Source organism: Ostrinia nubilalis, chromosome Z (assembly GCF_963855985.1).
Source record: "Ostrinia nubilalis chromosome Z, ilOstNubi1.1, whole genome shotgun sequence".
NCBI classification, from domain to species: Eukaryota; Metazoa; Arthropoda; class Insecta; order Lepidoptera; family Crambidae; genus Ostrinia; species Ostrinia nubilalis.
The window spans coordinates 12,478,389-12,500,789 of record NC_087119.1 but is presented as its reverse complement, the minus strand read 5'-3'; the positions used below and the strand labels follow the sequence as shown (position 1 = coordinate 12,500,789).

General features: G+C 36.1%; 1 protein-coding gene and 1 long non-coding RNA gene across 2 annotated transcripts in view; one reads left to right on the top strand and one right to left on the bottom strand.

Annotated features, from left to right (window-relative positions):
* The first annotated feature begins 3,399 nt into the window (after positions 1 to 3,399).
* The window catches only part of LOC135086772 (uncharacterized), a 371,747-nt gene continuing 352,745 nt past the window's right edge, over positions 3,400 to 22,401 (top strand). Inside the window, exon 1 of the long non-coding RNA XR_010260596.1 lies at positions 3,400 to 3,646. This is a non-coding gene — a long non-coding RNA (uncharacterized LOC135086772). The remainder of the gene's footprint in view (positions 3,647 to 22,401) is intronic.
* Positions 3,633 to 6,151, bottom strand: LOC135086767 (uncharacterized). Its single transcript, XM_063981557.1, has 4 exons — positions 6,040 to 6,151; positions 5,588 to 5,654; positions 4,925 to 5,126; positions 3,633 to 4,187 (listed from the first exon to the last, which is right to left on the bottom strand). Exons 1-4 carry the CDS (start codon positions 6,091 to 6,093, stop codon positions 3,887 to 3,889), a joined length of 624 nt encoding a protein of 207 aa, XP_063837627.1. The 5' UTR covers positions 6,094 to 6,151; the 3' UTR covers positions 3,633 to 3,886.

Sequence of the window (22,401 nt, the reverse complement as noted above, 5' to 3'; positions counted from 1 at the left end):
TTAAAGCCCAACGATAACGTTATAAACGGCCAGTACAGGAAGGGGTTGCCGCATGTTGTCTACTGCCGGCTGTGGCGTTGGCCGCAGCTTCAGGTAATGATGAGTGGGACTTATCTTTATACTAACCCTCCACCTTATGGATATGGTAGACCTGCACCATATGTCGCAGCTTCTGTGAACCGAGCTTATTCTTACAATCATAAAGGAACAGAGGAAAGCTCTCAAACAATAAATGGTTGGAAAATAATTGATGCTCAAATATCAGACTTAGAGAAGTACCCAAAAGAAGGAATAGTAGGAAATTTCAATCCTAGCATTGTCTGGAATTTTGCTCAATTATACTTAATAAAGAATTATGACACAATTGCTGAAGGCTTGAAACACACTATGACATTTCTTAAAACAAGCAACTCCGATGCCGCGATGTATTGAGTAAGGGACGACAAACCTGGGACCCGGAGACTTTCAAAAGCATTCAATAATTTTTTGGCCTTACTAAAGAAAAATTTAGGGAAAACACCGAGTACCATGCTGGAATGTATAATCTACTGGTATGAAATGTATAATTGCAAAAAATTTTTTGTGAAATACCATAAGACTGTGTTTGTTTCTAAGAAAAAATATGTGAAGAAATTGAAGATGAGAGTGATTGTCTCCTCTAGAAAAACTTTTATAGCAAAGAAGCAAATAAATGGTATCACAGATTGTAACAAATGGCTTGACAATTATGCCAGATCATTCTGTTCATATATAAAACATGCAGAGAGAGGGAAGATGGATAGACGTGCTATAGCATCCGGATCTATAGTGATGAGGTTACAGTTATAGAGGAGCTTCACTTATTTATGGCAAAAAAGCTGCCTGGAAGCACCATTAGTATAGGCGGAGAAGAAAAGAAGAAGAAAATTCTAAACGAACTCCAAATGTCTTCTCTCAAAGAAAGTTTCAAGACTTCTTACAGTTTACAAGGAACAGAGGATGCATTGCATCCAAGTGGAACGAGTGTATGAATCCCTTTATGTTTGCAATCGTACATAGCTGTTGGACAAACGATGAAGTGAGAAATGGTAACGGGTACCCAAAAGCAACAGATGATGAGAAAACATTAATAAAAATATGTTTAATAGGGTTTTATTATTTGTTGATCAAACGAATAAATTTAGGTATTGGTTTGCTTCTTGAAAATGAAGATTTTTACAAGCGAATGAAGTGGTCTGAGATAAATTCCGATCAATTAAATGAGAGAAACAGATAATGGTTTAATGAAATCCGAGACAAACTAGATGAAGATTATGTAACAGCATCACCTGGCTTCCTAATGGGAATGCTTAATGCCGGCTCCACAACAGTGGGTTTAGTGGCAATTGGAGGGATAGTTGTTAACAATACGATAATAAGGAGTCTTAGATCCAGTGATGACTCGATGACTGTCTTCGTTGCTGATTCAATAGGAAAATTGGCAAAGTCGATAAGTCTCGTTTACATTGTTTATCGACTTTTCGGAATAAACCCTAGCAGAGAAAAAAACATACTTTTTCCCGAAGGATACGGTGAGTATACGTCGTGGTTTCAGGATGGCGATTTTGTAGGTCAATATGGGGTTGAGACCAGCTCATTAAAACCAGGTGGTTTGAACACTCAAGATGACTTTAACGGAGTGGCTGCCAATACATTACAGTTAATGAGACCACAGAAATAAATGTATTTGGAGCAACAGCAAGAATAGTAATAGGATGTGACAACATCAGGAGACTTTGGAACATAAAAAAGCATGAATATTCAAAAATGAAGGTGAGTGACGACGTCAGATTTTTATCAGATGGAGGGAGAAACCCTTGGGTAGTGGAAAATCGAGCAGTAGATGAGGCCAATTTGAGATATAGCAAGATAAAAACACCCAATGATAGGGAATATTTCCTACGCGTAATGAATCCAAATAATCAATTTTGTGAACCAAGCGAGGAGAAATTATTATACAGTAAAGACGTGGGCATACTTGTATCCACTGATTACAATACACCAAGAAATGTATTCTGTTACGTCAAAAAGACCAATAGGACTAATAAAGATAAAAACTCCATTATGGAAGCAAATTTTGAGAAAAGTAATCAGGAAGCATTCGAGATAGCTACAACAATAGATCCGTCTTTTTTGCTTACAATACCCTGTTCTAAAACACCGTTAAACAAATATCTAGCTTCTACACTCACTATTAGAGCTAGGATTATGCAAAATATTCGTAAGTCCGTTGATTGGGATCATCAACTTGCGCAGGAAGATATCGTCGCTTGGAAGCAATGGCACACGGTTTGCCTGAACTCATTAAACAACTTAAAAATTCCAAGACGGTATAATATTAACGACTTTGATGATGACACTCTTGAAAGAGAGCTTCACTTATTTTGCGACGCTAGTAAGTCTGCGTACGCTGCAGTAGCATATTGGCGAATACTTTTACCTGATACTGATGGTACGGTTAGTGTTGTGTTGATTGGTAGCAAAGTACGAGTTGCCCCTTTAAAACTAGCTTCAATTCTACGGCTTGAACTTCAAGGTGCGCTTGTAGCCAATCGTTTATCAGAAACCATCTGCAACGCCCACAAATATAAGGCACGCAAGCGGTATTTCTGGCGTAACTCTATGAATGTTCTCGGATGGCTTCGTAACGACGCGCACAACTATAAACCATCGGTTGCACCAACCATTGCACAGAGGGCATAAATAACATTACAGCTGAAAAATGTCATTAAAGAAGAAGATAAAATGTGCCCTCTTAATGATCTGATGGATAGTGTGTGCGATTCTTTTATAATCCAAGTTGATGATGATGACGACAATGATGATATAAGTGATGATGATATTCAATAAATATTTTCAAAATAATATGTTGATATTAGAAAATTTTGAAAATAGAAATAATTATGTTGTCTTTAACTGTGTTTTTCTATTTAGTCTCTAAAATGTACATTATTTAACGTACATTGAATGCACAAAGAAAAACAATAATTCATTCTTGTAAGTTGTACTTGATGTAATTTCATTTCATATTTTTTATTAATAGTTCAAAGCAAAAAAGGTTTCTTAAATCTGCATTGTCAAAAAATTAGAGCTGTCAGAATTCCGTCGAATTAAAAATCGGACTATAAATAAGCCGGGTGAGACAGTAATTCGAATGATGAAAAATCACTTTTTTTGTAGATTTATCTTCAATTTCTTCACGTGGTACAGTTTAGATAATATTACCGTGGTACATATAGGGACTACTGCAGCGAATGCATGGCGTGCATTGTTCGTGTGAACACATAGGTTTCGGGATCAGTGAAACGAGAAAATTATCGTTCATAACACTTTATCAACTTTAAAATTTGCTACAAAGGCAGAATGCTTATTTATTGAGGCGTGTAGTCGATACGTGTTTCTGCACCATTTGAAACTTCTGTTCCATTTCCTTTAATGATTGCATTTTTTATAGAATTGCTTAAATTATATAAAATATTATAAACCCGAATTTTTTCGATTAATACAGAGTCGCACATTCAAATACTTAAACGCCCGTATTCACAAACATTACTATGAGGTCTCACAGTGTGCGTGGACGCACAGGGTGACACACGAGCCAATCGCAGAGCTCTATTCAACGCTGTGCGTTTGATTTGTTGCTTCACTTAAGCAAGCATCGTTTGTGAATACGGGCGTAATAATGTTTATGAAATGGACATTCTTTGACAAAGTGTAAAATGTGGTATTGTACATAATTAAAGCTTTTTGCGTATGTTTAGTTAGACTGTACAAACATATAAACAATGGGTTAGAATGGCTGTGTACTTAGTCAATGCTTTAATGATATTATTTAATTACAACGTTTAACTTCCTTACTCAGATGTAGTTATCCTAGAATAGAATTTCCAGACTGATCCATATTTTCAATGGTCTCTTTAGTCTCTGCGCTCTTGAAATTGCGGAATCTTTTCGATGGATACCGATAATGTTTACCAAAGGCAGGTTCTGCATACTTCTTAAATCTTCTCCATTCCCATTCCTCGTGGTCCCACTCAGCTTTATCTACATATGGGAATAGATTCCTCATCCATTTTGGAAGAAACTCATCCATGTAGTAAAAACGTCGTCGCCAGGTTTTGTGGGTATCGCAATAATTCCCTCCGTGGCCTCCGAGCCAAAACGGTATACTGTTGAAACACATAATCCCAGTGTTAGTAAAGAGGTTTCAATACTTTTTTCTACACAATTAAAAAACAAAAATCGAACCATCATACAGCTAAAAATTAGATTTATTTATAAAACATTTTATCCATTTATGTTGTAGCGAAACACGCGAATCGTAATTTTATTTTAAAAGAATTCCTTGTAATTTTTACACGTCCTTGGCAAGTTTGTATATGGATCCTAGATATCAAGTGAAATAATGATTTTTCTCAGCGGGGAGTTTAAATTTATGCAAGTTGAGAAGCTGGTAAGTTTCTTTAATTGTACGGAAATGATTATGTTACATTCAGAATTTCAGAGATATTAAAATCAGTGTGCTATCGACTCGGTACAGACCAGAACAGTTGTGGTGGAGAATTTGCCACGACGGCCGAAAAAGATTCCCACAATCACTGAAAGATCGCTCTATTCCGCACCACTACCAATTTCTCATACTAAGTACAATCATTTACAATAATTAAAACAAATGATTCCTCAAAACTGACATGGTTTCTACGACAGCTTAACTTACAAATCATAAATAGTATACAGGGTGTTTCCTGTAAAGTGTCAGGTCGAAGGTAGGTGATAGGGAGGACCAGACCTATCGATTTCACCCCCATGTTATGTTCTACGATTTTTCGTACGAAGTTTATACGTAGGTCTGATCTGTACCTACACGTAAATTAAACAGAAAACAATTTATGTAGAAAATACTTACAGGCTGAAATATCGCAATGCCCATCTGTAAGTATTCGTGTAGAAATATGCGGAGAACGGATTTAGGTGTGGAAAAGTCTTGGCACTGGATATACCGGCAGCAAATGATATAATGGTCAACCCAGCCTGATAACCGTCCACCAGCACCGCTAGACCAGCGTTAATGTTCTCGTGGTTCGGCTTGTTAATTATCACCGATGGCTCTGAAAACCAAAGTATGGAATTTACCAAAGTTTGTAGTAAAGATTTGATTTTACGTTTAAAAAATCTACCAAATACTTTAGATTTTAACCAGGCGATAATTGTAATAAAGACTTATCGTTATAAAGATTAACACATACAATGTCACTTTAAAACAACATTTTCTACATCCAGATAGTTTTCATGAAAAACTTGACAATTACCAACGCAGCAAAAAATAACCGATAAAACCTTTATTGAGTTTTTAGCAACACTAACAAGCAGTTCTTTATATTTAATTCTATCCCAACAAGATACCTGTTTTACTTTTATTTTGGCGTGTTCAAGCCCCAATAATTATGTAACTCTAGAATATAGGACTTTTGCCTTCCCTTGCACATGACCCTAACGAAAAGCTGCCAATGACCAGACCAGACGAACTAAAAGACATTCGTAGATTAAGATTAAGTTCTATTTGATTAACCTGTAGTTGGTATAGCCAAATCGAGGCCCAGTCGAGGTTTCCAAAAGAATGTTCCCGGCACAGCACCCTAAAACATTACAAAATACATCAATAATTACGGCACAGATAAATTATACATATTTCAATTAACATTTGCAAGTTTAAAGCCTTGCCAATAACAAATGTTACGTTTAGATGCTGATTTCCAATTAGCAACGTTCTTACACAGTAATTAATTCGGTATCAAAGGAACCCCGTCGTATTATCTCTATTAAAAGCAACGATAAGTCTTTTACTAGGGAACTAGAGCGGATATTACACAGAAAACTGCATTATAAGAGGCAAATTAAGTTCTATTGCACATTAAGTGTGATAAATAGTGTTTTCTTTTCAAGCTACTTATAGTGGTTAGGTAATGTTAACATAACATGCCTTTTGCAAAATTAGTTATAAATAGATAAAGGTCGAATTACCTTCGCTAGGGGTACCGTCATGATTAATAATATAAACGTAAACTTTGGATCCATCGTGAATAAATAAAGCCTTCGTCAAGCACCTCGCGAAACCAGGCTCGGTTAGATACTGACTAAATACGTCGTATTGTCTTCAATTATTCCTCTGTTATGATCACAATAAATTCCACGTGCGAAAGGAAATCAACGGAACGCTGCAAACAATCACATTTTCATACCGCAAATATTACTTCGGCACATTGCAGCATTGACATTTTGTTTTAATCCTTTTAGATTTTTTCGATTGGCCACAGAAATAAAAAAATATAATGTTTGAAATGGATGTCAGATTCCAAGTAGGTACATCATGTTTCAGGTACTACCTGACTTGGCTTTTGGTACACTTACTCACATTATATTCGCGAGATTTCTTAGGTGGCACTGACATAAGACTGACGCGTACCGGAAAACGCAGCGTGGGACGTCCACCTACAAGGTGGACCGACGACATCGTAAAGGTAGCAGGGAAGCGCTGGACGCAGACCGCTGCCAATCGATCAACATGGAAAGCATTGGGGGAGGCCTATGTTCAGCAGTGGACGTCCTATGGCTGAAATGATGATGATGATGATGACTGACATAAGATTTATTCAAGTTATTTATAATTTTCAAATAAGTCTAGAAATAATGAAACTTAATGTATGTAAACTCCTTGATGACGTAGTCCACTTAGAGCACCCGCCCAAGTAGTACCTGGCGTAGTCCCATAAGAGCACCTATCAATTTAAACATTGAATAGCATTCTATTCTTGTAAAAAAGTTGTCATATCTTCAGTCAGAGTCAGTGCAACATATTTTTGAAGAATCAGTTGAACATTGAAAGGAAATCAGTACTAGACCATCTTTAATTTCAATAAAAAGTGCATTGTATAATGTAAGAAAACGAGAACATCACTATCTGTAAAGTAATGATGAATCATCAGCAAATAGTCATAGTCATAAATGTTTATTGCATCATAGATTTTGGGTGTAGTAAACAAATGGCGGTGTCAGAAAGATCTGGTATTTTTATTTAATGGATGGTGCATAAAGAAATTCCACAACAATACACTTACACAATTTTAAAATCTTTGCATGTATTTCCTATTATTCTTGTTTTAATGTGATCTGATTCATTACAAAAATTATTGCCATGATCTTATGTTCCTTCCTATGACTTTACCTGGGTGAATCCTGGGATTAGGTTGAGCACACAGTAATTCAATTAAAAAGGATATAAGAACATACAAATCGGCCATCCCAACAAAACCATAATTTTCAAAGATGATATTGGGAAAGGTTCCTTCGCATGAGAATTGGCCATGCCTTTATTCCTACAATCTTTTTAGATTACACATTGTAAATACTGAATTGTGAGAGTGTGGCAATGACAAGTGATATAAATCATCTCTTTTCACTGGTTCTATAAATGACAGATTATTTTTTATTGAATGCCTTTTAGCTTTCTATGTTCCATTTCCTACTTCCATAGCCTGCCTCCTAAATATGAATAATAACCTATATTTATGACTAACAACGATATTAAAATTTAAATTGAAGGCGCTGCGGCTGCTTCAGCGTAATCTTTGAAAAAAAAGCTTTAGACAGCTGCTACCGTTTTGTACCTTTCGGCGTGGAAACGCTGGGGCCTTGGGGCTCGGAGGCCAAAAAGCTATTCACTGAGCTTTCCACCGCATCATCGAGGTATATAGTTACATCAACGATAACTATTGTGACACCAATAATTCTTCTTCTCCTAAAACATTTACAACTGTTGGAGATGATACAGCACAAACTTTTATGGAAACAAGAATTACATCGCTATGCCCAACCGTAATACCAATCCAATGAATCTTGCAATGATGAAAGACGAGAACAATAAAAAACAATTAGATCTTCATAATGGAGATCTAATTGTACCCACACTAGAGGATTCGAGCCCGGGATCAAATATTTCCGGGCGATATTTTAAACAATATCGCTATATACACTCCAAAGATAGTTTTTATGGAAAACATAAGAAAGATGGAGCAGCAACTTCAATATGTAGAGCTACTTTATAACTGAAAAAGAGTAACAATACAGCACAATGCAAGCTATGTTCAGCTATTTTCTTCAATAAAAAGTAGATTTTTATGTAAAACTATTATTTTTATTTCATGTTCATAATCCCGGGGTTATTTATTTATCCCGGGATTACGGGATTGCCTCTAACCTACATATTTTAAGGACACTATGTTTTGACCAGAAAAACGTGTATAAAGTAGCCAAGCACTACTACTACTATTACTACTATTTTTATTGTATGTTTTGTATTTTGATCTAAGCAATAGAATTTAATTATTCATTTATCTACGAAATGACTATGGACAGACTAACAGAGAAGGAAAGTAGGTCACAAAAATTAGGTTTTTATAAAGAATTGTATGTTATTATTCCGCCAAGAAAAGACTTGATCCTTAAAGAAATTATATTCCAATCAACTGCTGCTAATTGTTAACTAAATACCGAAGTAATGGCCAAAACAGATCAAACTGAAAGCAGTAGTAGATCATTATTTTTTATAATATTTATTTTCTCATTTTTATTCCTCTGAAAGAATAAGGTTACTCGCGGCACTTAATTGTAATGCATGCATCTTGTAACTATTCGTAGACTGTACGTTACTAAATAGCAAATAAAGAATATGATCCTGATCATCCCTCCCGTAAACCAAATTTCTTATTATTTCGATACAACGAGTTCCGAGGATATCCCCTTTTTTAATGTTTAAATTACTATCGTACTAACATGGAACTGAACAATTAAATCCAACATGATATTCTGGCTTGTCCAATACATTGTATTGGATCATGCATATTAAGTACGTCGTAACGGGGTGGTAGTGATTATTTCCCTTGAGCCTGAATTCGAACGAGATGAATTCGGTCATGTGTGTAGCCGTGCATACTAAGTGATTGGCAACGGGAACATTAACGAACAAGTGACCCGTGGAGTCATTTAGATAAACATCTTTCTATTAGTAAATTAGATATCATTCGCTTAAAAATACTACTGTTTAAAATGTTCTGGTTTTGCATTAAACCAACTAAGAGGATGTAGAAGCAAAATAGGACGATACTATTAGAATTTAAAAGGACTACTGTTATCACCACTGGACTATTACCAACAAAAAGATCTATTCACATCTTTCCATCTAGACTAAGAGCTAGTGAATGCCAAGACCTACGTCATTTTATAAAATTTAAATTTAATCGCAATAACTGGAAACCGGAATTCTCTTTACACCCAACTACGAGTAAAAGCTGATTAATCCACATGTTCAGTTACTCAAAATTGTATCTGCCACAGCTTGAGTTTGTGTGCCGCCAAAGCATGGGACTAATTACCATCTTCTCTCGAGTACTTACTGCGGGAAACTCGAAACTGGTTTGCGCATAGCCCATTAAGATTAAAAACCTACCAATGTTTATATCAGTCACTCAACAACAACAATAAGCAACCAAAACTGACTCAACTATCCGTTACTCGATGGTTAGCATTTCATGCAGCTGTGGATAGGAATATTAAACAGTGGGAAGCATTAAAACTAAACTTTAACAACATTGCAGCTTCAGGTGAAAAATGTTATCAAGCTCGAGAATTGGCATGTACATTGTACAATGATGACACACATTTGCTTTATTTGTTCTTTCTTTCACAGCTGTTAAAGGTTGTCAGTGTCACTGATTTGAATATTTTGTTTCAAGCTAACATGCCAATATAACGAAAATTTATGATGATCTCTGCATTCTACGCTGACAACGGCCAGGCGAGTGTTAGAACCAGCCTCTTTAGTAGTAATAATCCGGATGGTGACGCCCTCCTGACACTGCCATGGCTAGGACGGTACAATGTTGGGCATTAGTATTGTTGGCGACAGATCTGGTAACACCGATGCTAGGCCATGGTCTATGGACCGCAGCCTAGCAACGGTGTTAGCCATCTTGTATTTCGATATAATTCTGTTACCTAGCTTTATGATCTGAAATACAGTTTTGTATAAGCTAAGCACATTTTCATTTCTGTAGCTAACAAGTATAGTGTAGTATTAGTTTTTTTTTATTGTATTTTTATTTTGTTTTCTCTTTGATTTGTTTTTTTTTGTGTGTTGTCTCATTTGTGTTATTTTAATGATTTAATTTTAAGGCGTGTATTTTTGCCGCTCTCTCCAAAAATGGCTTCCGCAGAATAACAGCGTCATGTTCTGGGCTTTACTACCTTAGAGCATGACACATGCTGAGTTAGAACCTAACTACCTTTTACTTATCAAAGTGTGTATTTTTTTATGTTGGAACCAAAATAAATGTTTTCTTTCTTTCATTCTTTAAGAGCTGCTTATGCCTAGGATCAACAACAATTTATTCAAGATATCGAGTCGGTCAAATCAGCACTCGCCAAAGCAAATGCCGAATTTGAAAACTCATTGCTTAGTCAGGAAAATATTGATTTTGGGTCATCTTTTAAATCTTTGGCCCAAATAGTAAAACTCCTTGCGAAAAAAATATCAGAAGTTCAAAGAAGATGCACTGGGGTTCTTTTCAAACTTTGCCAGAAAATTGTCAACAGACTACCAGCAGGCCTGGCTCACTCCGCGCGGTACATTCCTTATTTATCTACAGCGAACGGGACGCTGGCGCGCGTTTTAGATACCTACTATTAGGTATAGCACAGTCATTCTATGATCGAGTTTGCAAATATTAAATTTAAAAATGGACAATAAAAATAAACAAATATTGTGCAGCGTTCGGGTGTTTAAATTCGAAAAGAAAGCTACCGGATTTATATTTTTTTATGTTTTGAGACAATGACATAAGAAAATCTAGTAAAGAAAAAAAAATGTATTTCCACGTGTAAATGAAACTGCTGAAAATATAATTAAATTTTCATATTTTTACATTGTAGATAAAAGTGAACCTTTCAAATTTTAGACCAATATCTCAACTTCACCGACTAACGAAGAACTACTTCTTTCGAATAAATTTTCCAAAATTCTAAAGGACGAGTATGAACCTAACAAAGGCCACCTATCTTTCCATGCAGTTGTTATGAGTAGCACAGAAAATATATGCTCGAGTGCTTATTTCTTTGGTTAAAAGTATAGGCCCAAAAAACCCAGAATCGGTTGGGAATACTCGTAAATTGATCAGTTTTTTCATTAGTATTCACAGCACAATGCAAGCTTTGCTCAGCAAATTTTCGTCAGTAAAAAGTAGATTTTGATATAAAACAATTATTTTTATTTCATGCTAACAATCCCGGGGTTATTTATTTATTTATCCCGGGGTTACGGGATTGCCTCTAACCTACACTTTTTAAGGACACTAAGTTTTGACCAAATTCAAATTCTTTATTGCTCGGTCAGTAGAACTAAGCTGTAGATCATGGTGTTTAATTACCATATTGTTAGCTGCAGGTCAAGCTTACGTAGTTTTAAACCTAGTTAGGTCTTTAGCAGGTCTTTAAATAGAAAATTAAGACTGCTCCAAGTTAACTTTAAAGAAACATTATAATGTTCAATGTATGGAATGAGAGACGTATCAAATAATTAATTATGTAGTAATAAAACTACGCTACGTAAATCCCACATCATAAAAAATAAAATAAAAATAAAACTTTTTAAAAACAAGTTACAAGAATAAATCAGCATTCGTCAAAGTAAATTCCGAATTTGAAAACTCATTGCTTAGTCAGAAGATATTGATTTTGGGTCATCTTTGGCCCAAAAAGTAAAACTCCTCGCGAAAAAAATATTAGAAGTTCAAAGAAGATGCACTGAGGTTCTTGTCAAACTCTGCCAGAAATTTGTTAACAGACTACCAGCCTATGTTAACATTGTACAGAATCTTAGTGCATTCGCTGTGCAAAAAACACTAAGTAGGTATTGGGTGTGTAAACAAGCCATTGCCGTGGGAGTTGACACCTTCCACTGAAAATAGGATGGAAATTGAGCGGCAGAGAAGGCTTATAAACATTTTTACCATTACCGAGATCTATGGGGAGCAGGGACTTGATGATAAGTGGACTCCCAAAAATTTTGGGTAGTGTTACTTGATAAGAAAAACGCTGGTGGCCATCTTCCGAAAATGGGCAAAATCTTTTCACTTTTTCATATTCACATTTTCATGTCAGTCCCTCATCGAAATCTCTTACCCGTGCGCTCATTGAAAATTCATCCAATAACCCGAACCCTCTTCTCCTTCCGCCTTTCCCTCTTTATTCATCTGGAAATATTTACCGAACCGTAGAGTCTAAAGTAATGGATGGTGACCTCAAAAATGCAGCTCGAATCCTTTTCTCAGATGACACCCTTGCTCCTCCAAGTCAAGAAACTCTACCTAGAGCCTTCAAGAAAAGCATCCTTCACGTCCAATTCCTCCCTCTCCCGTTTGTTTACCCCCCCCCCCCCCCCCCCCTAAATTATCAACCTTTACAGAACCAGCACTGATTGCGAAATTCTCTTGAAAATAGACGTGAAGAATTTCAACACGCTGGACAGATCCGCCTTGCTGAACGAGGTTCGTTTTCACATTCCTCAGATTTATCCTTTCGTTTACCTGTGTTACAACTTCCCATCCCATCTGAATTACTTTATACCGATCATTGTATTGAGTCAGCCGTTGGTGATCAGCAAGGCGATCCTTTGGGTCCAGCATTTTTTAGTTTAAGTATCCATCCAATCATCTCCAATCTAAATTCGAAATTAAAATCTCGACGACACGGTACCCTTGGAGGCGAATCAGATACTGTTTACAATGATCTTGTTAGGATCATGACCAACTTTAAAAAGATTGGACTTGACCTTAACCTTTTCAAATGTGAAATTTTTATTAACAATAATATGTCTTCAAATATTCGACAAAACATTTTGGATAAATTCAACTGTCTGGCCCCCAACATTAAAATTCTAAATTCTGACTCACTTTGCCTTCTTGGTGCTCCTCTTCTCGATGACAGCATTAAACCTTGTTTGGACAAAAAAATTAACCATTTTTCAAATATGGCGTCCAGACTGAAACATCTAAATTCTCATTTATTGCCTTTACTATTTTGAAATATTGCCTATTCGTCCGTCGTTTGAAAAAAAAAAACTATTTGGATGTGATAGATTCGACTCTTAGATCTTCCCTTGAAAAAATTCTAAATTTGTAACTCAATGATAATTCCTGGTTACAAGCCACACTCCCTATTCGGCTTGGTGGTATCGGCATACGCAAAATTTCTAATGTTGCTTTACCCGCCTTTCTTTCGTCCGTTTACAGTACTCTTCACCTCGTCAAAAAAAAATTAACAGCACATTTTTAGATGAAATCAGTGAGGCGGAAGAATCTTGGAAAAGCCTCTGTCCTAGTGAGGACGTCCCAAAGGAACGTCATCATCAAAAACTCTGGGATGCTCCACTAGCGAAAGAGACTTTTAACCATCTTGTTCAAAATTCTATCAGTGATAGTAACAAAGCTTGGCTCTTAGCAGTTTCTTGTAGGGAATCCGGTCACGGACGTTCAAGTAAACTAAAAATGCTCATAAAATAAAAACTACTAAAATCAAATTACATTAAATTTTTATGGGACCAAATGACAGCTATTTTGCATCGATCTTCAAAAGAATTTCGTAAATCGGATGAGAAACCTCGGCATAATCGGTGTACATACAAAAAAAAACATACCAACCGAATTGAGAACCTCCTCCTTTTGTTGAAGTCGGTTAAAAAGTGGCCCTTCAAATTATAGACCAATATCTGCTCTCTCGACGTCACCGACTAACGAAGAACTACTTCTTTGGAATACATTTTCCAAAATTCTAAAGGACGAGTATGAACCTAACAAAGGTCATCTATCTTTCCATGCAGTTGTTATGATTAGTACAGAAAAGATATGCACGAGTACTTATTTCTTTATTATTTCTAGTAGATCCAAAAAACCCAGAATCGGGTAGGTCGGGACTACTCGTAAATTGATCAGTTATTTCATATTTACAATTTATTTACCCTACCGAAAGCGATTGTGGTCAAATACCTGCCTTGTTATGCATAAAAAAAAATACCAGTTTTTACCACGATAGACTTTTTGTAGAAGTGATTAGTTACTGTCAACCTTCGGAACAAGAAAGTATTACTGTTAGTTTTATACGACTCTATCATTGTCGCCGTACATAGGAAATAATAAATTTCGGACCAGAATAATCCATATTTGTGTTAGTAACAGTCACAGTTAATACATACATTACTTATAAACTACTTAGGGTTAGTAAACAATAAAGATTGGAAAAAAAAATATAATAATCGGAGAGTTGTATCTCTCCGCTACTGTTGTTAGAATGCTGTTGTGACTATCTCTCACTCTTCTTAGCAGAGAAGCCATTTTCTTGCGTATTATAGCGTGAAAACCGTCCGTACGGGCTTGCGGAAACATCTCCGACGCACTGCCATACCGAAGTAGTCCCAACAGCATCATAAAAGCATTATTATAACTGAACCCGCAGGACATCCAGTGACTTTTTGGTGTAATTGCCCGTATACAGACTGATGGTAGGCCTTGAATAGAGTAATTTTTACTTGGTCTTGGTCCCTAAGGCTTGATTTCCTTTTACGCAGACGTCGGTCACCGATGTCAGCCTAAAAGGAAATAAGAATAATAAGAATAAGAAAAACTTTATTTGACACAAAAAGAAAAAAAGAAAAAACAGAACAAAGGGACTTAAAACTATACACGCATATTTTTGTGCCAAAAAGGCGCCCGCTCAGCATTAATCGAGCCACGCGTGCATGCACGCGTGCCCCGACGCTGGTTTTCAACGGGCGCCTCTCCAACCAACATTTTAAAAAATAACATTAAACAAAACATTGACAAAGAGGGTGATTGACAAAGAAATTAAATTATGAAGTTATAATAGTGTACAACACTGGAGGCGACTCATGACGCCAGCCCTCCTAGACAAAATGCACTTTTTAAAACGAATTGAAAATCGAATCTATCAAAAAATCCAAAAAAAGAAAAAGAAAAAAAAAAGGCTTTTCGGTCGCTTTTTACTGACTTTCAATTAAAAAGTGCAAAGAAATCAAGCCTTATAGAGGAATACGAAAATACTTCTCAAAAAACTGGTGAAAAGCTTGCAATTTTCGTAACCATAATACCAAATCATGCTAAGGATTGGCCAAATTTTCTATTATTGCAAGTTGGAAGAGTTGTGCGAGACAAGGCAATACTTAGCTAAAGATAGCGTCTATCTTTGTTCTAAACTTAACCAACTGAATCTAAAGTAAAGTGACACGTACGTCTTTCAAAACTGCACTCAAGAATCCAATAAGATTCTATTTTCTTTTTTCGGACGAAACGCATTACTCATAGGTACATTCCACTAATCGAGTTACTCTTTCTAAGCTAGGGTGACGGCTTAAAATTGCTAACAGTAAATAGTATAAAACTTTTTTATTTTCAGGTGCTATTCTTGATAGATTCAAGAGGACTAATGACTCGATCCCTTAATCACAAACAACGAAGGCCTTATCGATCGCTATATTATTAAAAAACTAGGTCAATTTCTATTTATACGGCATACCTAATATCACATACCTACGTCTACAAATAATAATGGACTTTGCGTTGCTTTCATAATTATTATCTATTTTGTAGTGTAGTCAGACTATCGTGATAGCTAGCTAGAGTCATGAAATAATCTATACAGGGTGGAAACGATAAGTGATCTCATTCGATTATTTCTAAACTACACAAGATATCGACAAACTAATTACTGGTCCTGAAAGTGCTTCACGAGCTCTTTCAAACGATATCTGTAATAGGTTACAGAATTAACTCGATCTATCCAAAAATTCAATGTTTTCAGCCTCCATACTAAATGTATGCCACTATGCTAGCCACACAATATTAGAAGTGTTATTTTTTTCATTTTAATAATAAACACCTAAAATTAACTCGTAAATTGCATTCTTATTTAAAATTATTCATGGAAAACATGGGCTTTAGGCTTTACTTGCTATAATATTATCAAGACATGAGTGCCATGACTGTAGCAGTAGTAATTGTATGGAAGTTGGAAACATTGAATTTTCGGATAGATTCAGTTTATTTTATAACTTATTATTGATACCGTTGGATAGAGCTCGTGAAGCACTTTCAGGATCAGTAACCAGTTTTTCGATATATTGTATAGTTTTCAATATCATGTGGTTTTACTAAATGTATGGAGGCTGGAAACATTGAATTTTCAGATAGATCCAGTTTATTTTGTAACCTATTATTGGTACCGTTGGATAGAGCTCGTAAAGCACATTCAGGATCAGTAACTAGTTTTTGGATATCTTGTATAGTTTAGAAATAATCGAGTGAGATCTCTTATCGTTTCCACCCTGTATATATAAAAGAAAGTCGTGTTAGTTACTCCACTTAACTCAAGAACGGCTGAACCGATTTAGCTGAAAATTGTCAGGGAGGTAGTTTAGAGCCAGGAGAAGGACATAGGATACTTTTTATCCCGTTATTTATTGCCATTAAGGCGGAACAAAGTTCGCCGGGTCAGCTAGTAGTTGATATTTACAATTAACAGACTGCCGACTGGCTTGGTCTAGAATGGAATAATCCTGGAAATTACATTAATTCAAAGGCCAGTCTCGAGTTAACCCTGCCCTATCACGTCAATGACAAACAGTGTGACGTGTTTAAAATCTAGTATCGGGACTGATGTGATAAAATATTTACAATACTCGGAAATGAGACAATAGCGCTATCCGCAAAGACGGAGGAAAAGGGAACTAGCAAAGGGCAATCGTGGTCGCGCTCGCGGCATCGATCTGCCCCGCCCGCACTCACTTGTGCGCACTTCACTCCGATATCCCATGCTTTGCTCACTTCACGATACCTTATGTATGAAACGTAGTATCTATACGTTTTTATTGTTTAGCCACCCCCATTAACAAAACCTGATACTGCTTGGCGGCATAAAGGTCACTAGTCGAAAAGGGACTGTAGTAATCAGGCTATGTTTTCGTTTCGTCGTCACCTGACGTTTCTTGAAATCTTCTATTGTATTTAAAGACAGTGGTCAAACACATATCGAATCTCGAAACGCGGCGAGTCATCAACACACTAGTGAGAATTTGACGATATCGTTGTGATAGTTTGTTATTGTGCTAAAAATCTATTAGCGGCAAATTCAAAATATAATATCATTGAGACATTGACAATTATACGTTCCTACAAATGGCAATAAATTGTTGTTAGTCATAAAATTATCCATATCGCTTTTACTGCCATCAGTGCCCTAAAGTGCAGCAATAAGTGGACGAAATACAATATACTACTGTGTCTATAACTCTTGGTGCTCGGTTATATTCAATTTGTTGACGGAAAACATAAAGCGTCACCACGTTTCGCCACAGCAAGTTACGTTACTCAAACCATTTCCCGTCGAGGAGTTCGCCATTGAACGCTCGAGGACAGTCAGTAAAAGCGGCGTCATTGAGCCGAATCGAAGCATCGCCGAGGCTGGCTGCAGGGCCGGAGTGCGGGCCCGGCGGGGGCGGCGCGGCTGGCGGCGGCGCCGTCGGCCGCCCTGGCTACGGCTATGAGGCCCTCTCGGCGGCTAGCGACGGCAGCGACGGAGAGCCCGACGACGCACCCGAGTACGCCGCTTTCGAAATGGAGCTCTCCGGAGGCGGCGAATCCGCCGAGGGGCCTTCTTCTCGAGGCTCCACCAAAGTCAATTTTCCACCAGATGTGGAATTAGAGCGCCGGCCCACCGCGACGGCCGCCACGGCGGCGGCGTACCACCGCGGCCGCGGACGTTCCATGAGCGCCTGGAGTGACATCAGTCGATCCAGCATACGCTTTGAAGAAAGGTAAGCGAGTGCTTTGCATGTTTTATCTTCTGTTATGGTTATTGTCTAAATAATATTACTTTCATCGTTACGAATCTTTGGATTATTACTAGTAAAATTAATTCTCCATTGAACTAAAGCAATCCAAGTATAGTGATGAAAGATAACATGCGTTTAGGGGATTGACATTTATAGGGTGCTGCAGAGATATGTTAAGTGCTGGGTTAAGGAACATTTATATCATGCCGTAAGAGGGCTTTCACAAGTTTCATACAAGGGATTCTACATCCACTCACCATTTTTACATATTACCAGAATAAAATTTACGAGAGTTATTCGCATCATGAAATCGCTTGACGCATTCCGCCGTATCGGGCTATGTCTTGGCATGCGCAATCGGAACCACGGCAACTGAACGTTAACATTCGTAAGGTCGTAAGGGAGCATCCAAATTTCCTTATAAAAGACTTTTTATTGCATCAGCTTAAAGCTCAAAATATGTAGCATCTTTAACTAGTGTTCCACTTTTGATGGTACGAGATACTCGAGTATTTATATTTGATAATACTACTCAGTAGAATAAAAGTTAGGGCATTGGACAAAAAATGAAAAGGATGTTCAGGTCTAACTTAATTTTATCTATTGTTTTTATTAGCAGTAGTTTAGGTGAATATGGACTACGTTACAAATAGTAGACAGGCAGAGAAAACTTTATATTTCTTAAACACCTCTCGTGAACAAGGAAGATTAGACAAATAATTGCAAATGAAGTAAATTGTCTTTTAATTAATTTAGTTAGTAAACTACATTACATTTGAGTAGTAAATGATAAAGGCCATTGAATTTCCATCGCTGAAAGCTGCTGTATACCGTCCATTGTTTGTTATTAACCCCGTAAACGCTGGGTGTATGTTTACAATGGGTTCGTGAACAACACAGAAACTGACCAAACATGACACCAGCTGCAGTAGGCAGCTAAATAACAATAGGATTTTTCGAAATTCTATCCCTAAGGGGGTGAAAAAGGGGGCAGTTTGTATGGGACAACAAGATAATCCTTGATTCAATCTACTCGTACTTCAAATTTTGCACAAAACATTCTTTAACTGAAGTAATGGAAGACGTGTTACGTATTAGTCCCTAACGTGACTAAAAAGGAGTTAAGTTATTTTGGGGGTGATTTGCTTCCAAGTTCATATCTTGGATGCAAATCACATGTCATGACTGTTTTTGGTGTGACCTCTTTGAAGTCAGTCGTTTAAAATGGATTAAGAAAAAATCTTGACAGTTTTCTATGTCATATCTGTATACATATTTTTGAACATCCTGACAGCTCATATAAAATTGAGAACAGTGTTGCTAATAGACTAAGAGCTAGTGAATGCCAGACCTACGTTATTTTATAAAGGCTGAAAGTTTGTCAGCGCATGCTCCCAACATAGCTAAGAACCATGGCCAAACATGAAGTTTGGGTCATCGTGGCTTTGGCAGACAGACAGTACTAAAGGTGTGGAAAATACCAACATAATTACGTCAAAGTATAAAGGCTGATTTTTTGATATTTCCTTCAAAATGTTATTAGAAATTGTTAGGATATAGAATTTTAACATGAGATGATTTGTTGGTATAATGTTGCTGGCAGTTTTTATTTAAAAGTAAACAGCAACAGAATCAATTTTGAAAATATGACAGGTGAAGAAAAGCTAGAAAATGTGACATTGTATTTCGATAGACTTAGTTGGAAAATGTTTTATGGTGTTTAATATTTAATAGATTTTGATAATGTAAATTGTAAGGGCTTTGTTTAAAATGTTTTAAACAATAATAAAGTGTGAGTATTGAAGTGTTGTTATGATTGAAGAATAACCTCCTAGGGTTGGGGCAAGAGTTCCCAGGAGTTATGTAAAGAGAGGCACACTCTCGAACAGGTTATGGGCCCAGCGTACGTACCTAGAGGACTGTAAGAATTATCTCTTGAATAAGAAGAATGAAAGTTAAAGATCTATCCTGATTTTGTTTTTGAAAATTTTAAAACAGTAACTTATACAATATGTCGGAAGAAAATTATAAATTATTAATGTTATCAAAAGGAGAAGACTATACAAACTGGAAGAAGAAATTGATATTGTTATTGACAGCGAAAGATATAGATTGTGTTTTGGAAGATAATGCTGAGAGCAAAAAGGAATTTAATAGAAAGGATGCAAAAGCAAGATATATCATAATAAGCTCGTTATGTGATAAATTTGTTGTATATACATTGAATTGCAATACAACAAAAGAAATTAAAAAAAAATTTGACCCATTATTTCTAGGACATGAAGATACACAGATTTGCCAACTTTTAGAACAATTTTATAAATTCAAATTTTCAAATTCGGATTTGATGATTGACATAGCAGAAATTGAAAATCAAGCGATAAAATTAAGAAATTTAGGTTACAGCATAGACGAGAAACAAATCATGATAAAAATTTTATCAAGTTTACCAGAAAAAATAGCTTTTTTAGAACTGCGTGGGAGTCAACCCAAACTTCGGAAAAAACATTAATAAATCTGCTATCAAGAATTAATCTAGAGCTAAATATGCGAAAAGAAAATCAAAATCAAAATCAAAATTTGGAAAAACCCGAAATGACGCCGTCTACGTCAGCAATAGAAACAAATGACAACGCATTTTTAGTCAAGAGTTGTTTTCAATGTGGCAAGAAAGGACACATTGCCAAGTATTGTCGGCAGAATATGAATGGAAATCGTGGATGGAAAAATAATAACCTGCAATGCTTCAGATGTCTGAAGTTCGGACACAAACATACGGAGTGCAGTCAACAAACGAACTGTATGTACTGCAAGCATAATTCTCACTAGCACTACACGAAATTCTGTCTGCAGCAACATCAGCATGTGAGTAATTTTATTCCTTTAAAAACAACTGTGGACTTCATCCTGGATTCAGGAACTAGTAGTCATATTGTTACGTCTGAAAACTATCTTAATGACAAAGAAGACATAAATTATAGAATTATGACTGCTGATGGAAACATACATCCAGTTAACACCAAGGGAAATATTTATACAGACAATATTAATTTTAAGAATGTTTTATGTGTACCCCAACTTAAAAAGAATTTATTATCTGTGTCTAAATTAGCTGATGATAATTATATTGTTTAATTTTACAGAAATCAATGCCAAATCATAGATCAGAACTCTGAGTGTAAGCAGACAGGAGTTCGCAGAGAGGATGGCCTTTATTAATAGTCAAACGAACTTACCTGTACGTGAAGTTCGACTGTAATTATGCGAAGTTGTTGTCTCGTCCGAAGATGATGAAAGATAACTAGTGTAGTCCCGGCTTACATCCTCTGGCGTCACACAATTTTAAAGCTAAAATAAAATATTTCTGAACGCAGTCGTACCTAGGTCCCACCACGCCATCTATACCTGTCAACTCATTCAAGTTTAAAGTAATTAGGTTTAATTTTACAACCGGGGCGTTTTGTAATTACTTAATCTTAATTATTACAATAACCAAGGGTTTGGGTGGGACTCATCATCTTCGGACGAGACAACAACTTCGCATAATTACAGTCGAACTTCACGTACAGGTAAGTTCGTTTGACTATTAATTATGCTCGTTGTTGTCTCGTCCTCGATGATGAAAGATAACTAGTGTAGATGTTCAAAGATAAAAGTTGTAAAATTAAACAAACATGTTCAAATTGTAAAATTAAACAAACATGTTCAAATTGTAAAATTAAACAAACATGTTCAAATTGTAAAATTAAACAAACATGTTCAAGTAAAAAAAGTATTGTTTTATTCAAACTTTCATTAATTAGTAAGTATTACCCTTATCACTACTTAATCAGACATATTTTTCTTATGAGCTAAATAGCATTCATATAACATTATTAATTTCTAAAAATGTTCACTGCAAAGTAACTATTATTTATAATGAGTCTATTGTAACACCTTCAAAATACTGTTTGTGGATTCCCCAGACCAAGCAGCTGTTCTCCGTATAACATCAATATTATCACTTTTTTTTTTTTTTTTTTTTTTTTAAACATTGCAGATGTTGTAGCGTGCCTAATGCTATGAATGTATGGTAAAGATTGATGTGTCTATACCACTTTCTGTCATGCACTTCTCTATCCAACAGCTGATTGTGCTGGAGGAAACCTTTTTGTGTGGTTTTCTAAGATGTTTTATTGCACCAAACTAATCACTAAGTGCTTGAGCAGGACAGATCTCTACTTTATCCCTAAAGAAAGGTAATGTAAATGGCTGACACGTATCAGACTTGACCATCCTTAATAACTATGTTGTTTATTTCAATTAAATTTAATGTTCGCATTCTTTGACATGTGGCTAAAATTACAATATAGCAGTCTATTTTTATATTCCATTTCAATACCTATACTTAAGAACTGTGGATACATCCCATGTATCATTATATTTAGGAGCAC

Coding starts and splice junctions, on each gene's coding strand:
- LOC135086767 (XM_063981557.1), bottom strand. CDS start 6,093: ATGGATCCAAAGTTTACGTTTATATTATTAATCATGACGGTACCCCTA. Junction 5,127..5,587: donor TTTGGCTATACCAACTACAG/GTTAATCAAATA, acceptor TTTGGTTTTCAG/AGCCATCGGTGATAATTAAC. Junction 4,188..4,924: donor GCATTGCGATATTTCAGCCT/GTAAGTATTTTC, acceptor GTGTTTCAACAG/TATACCGTTTTGGCTCGGAG.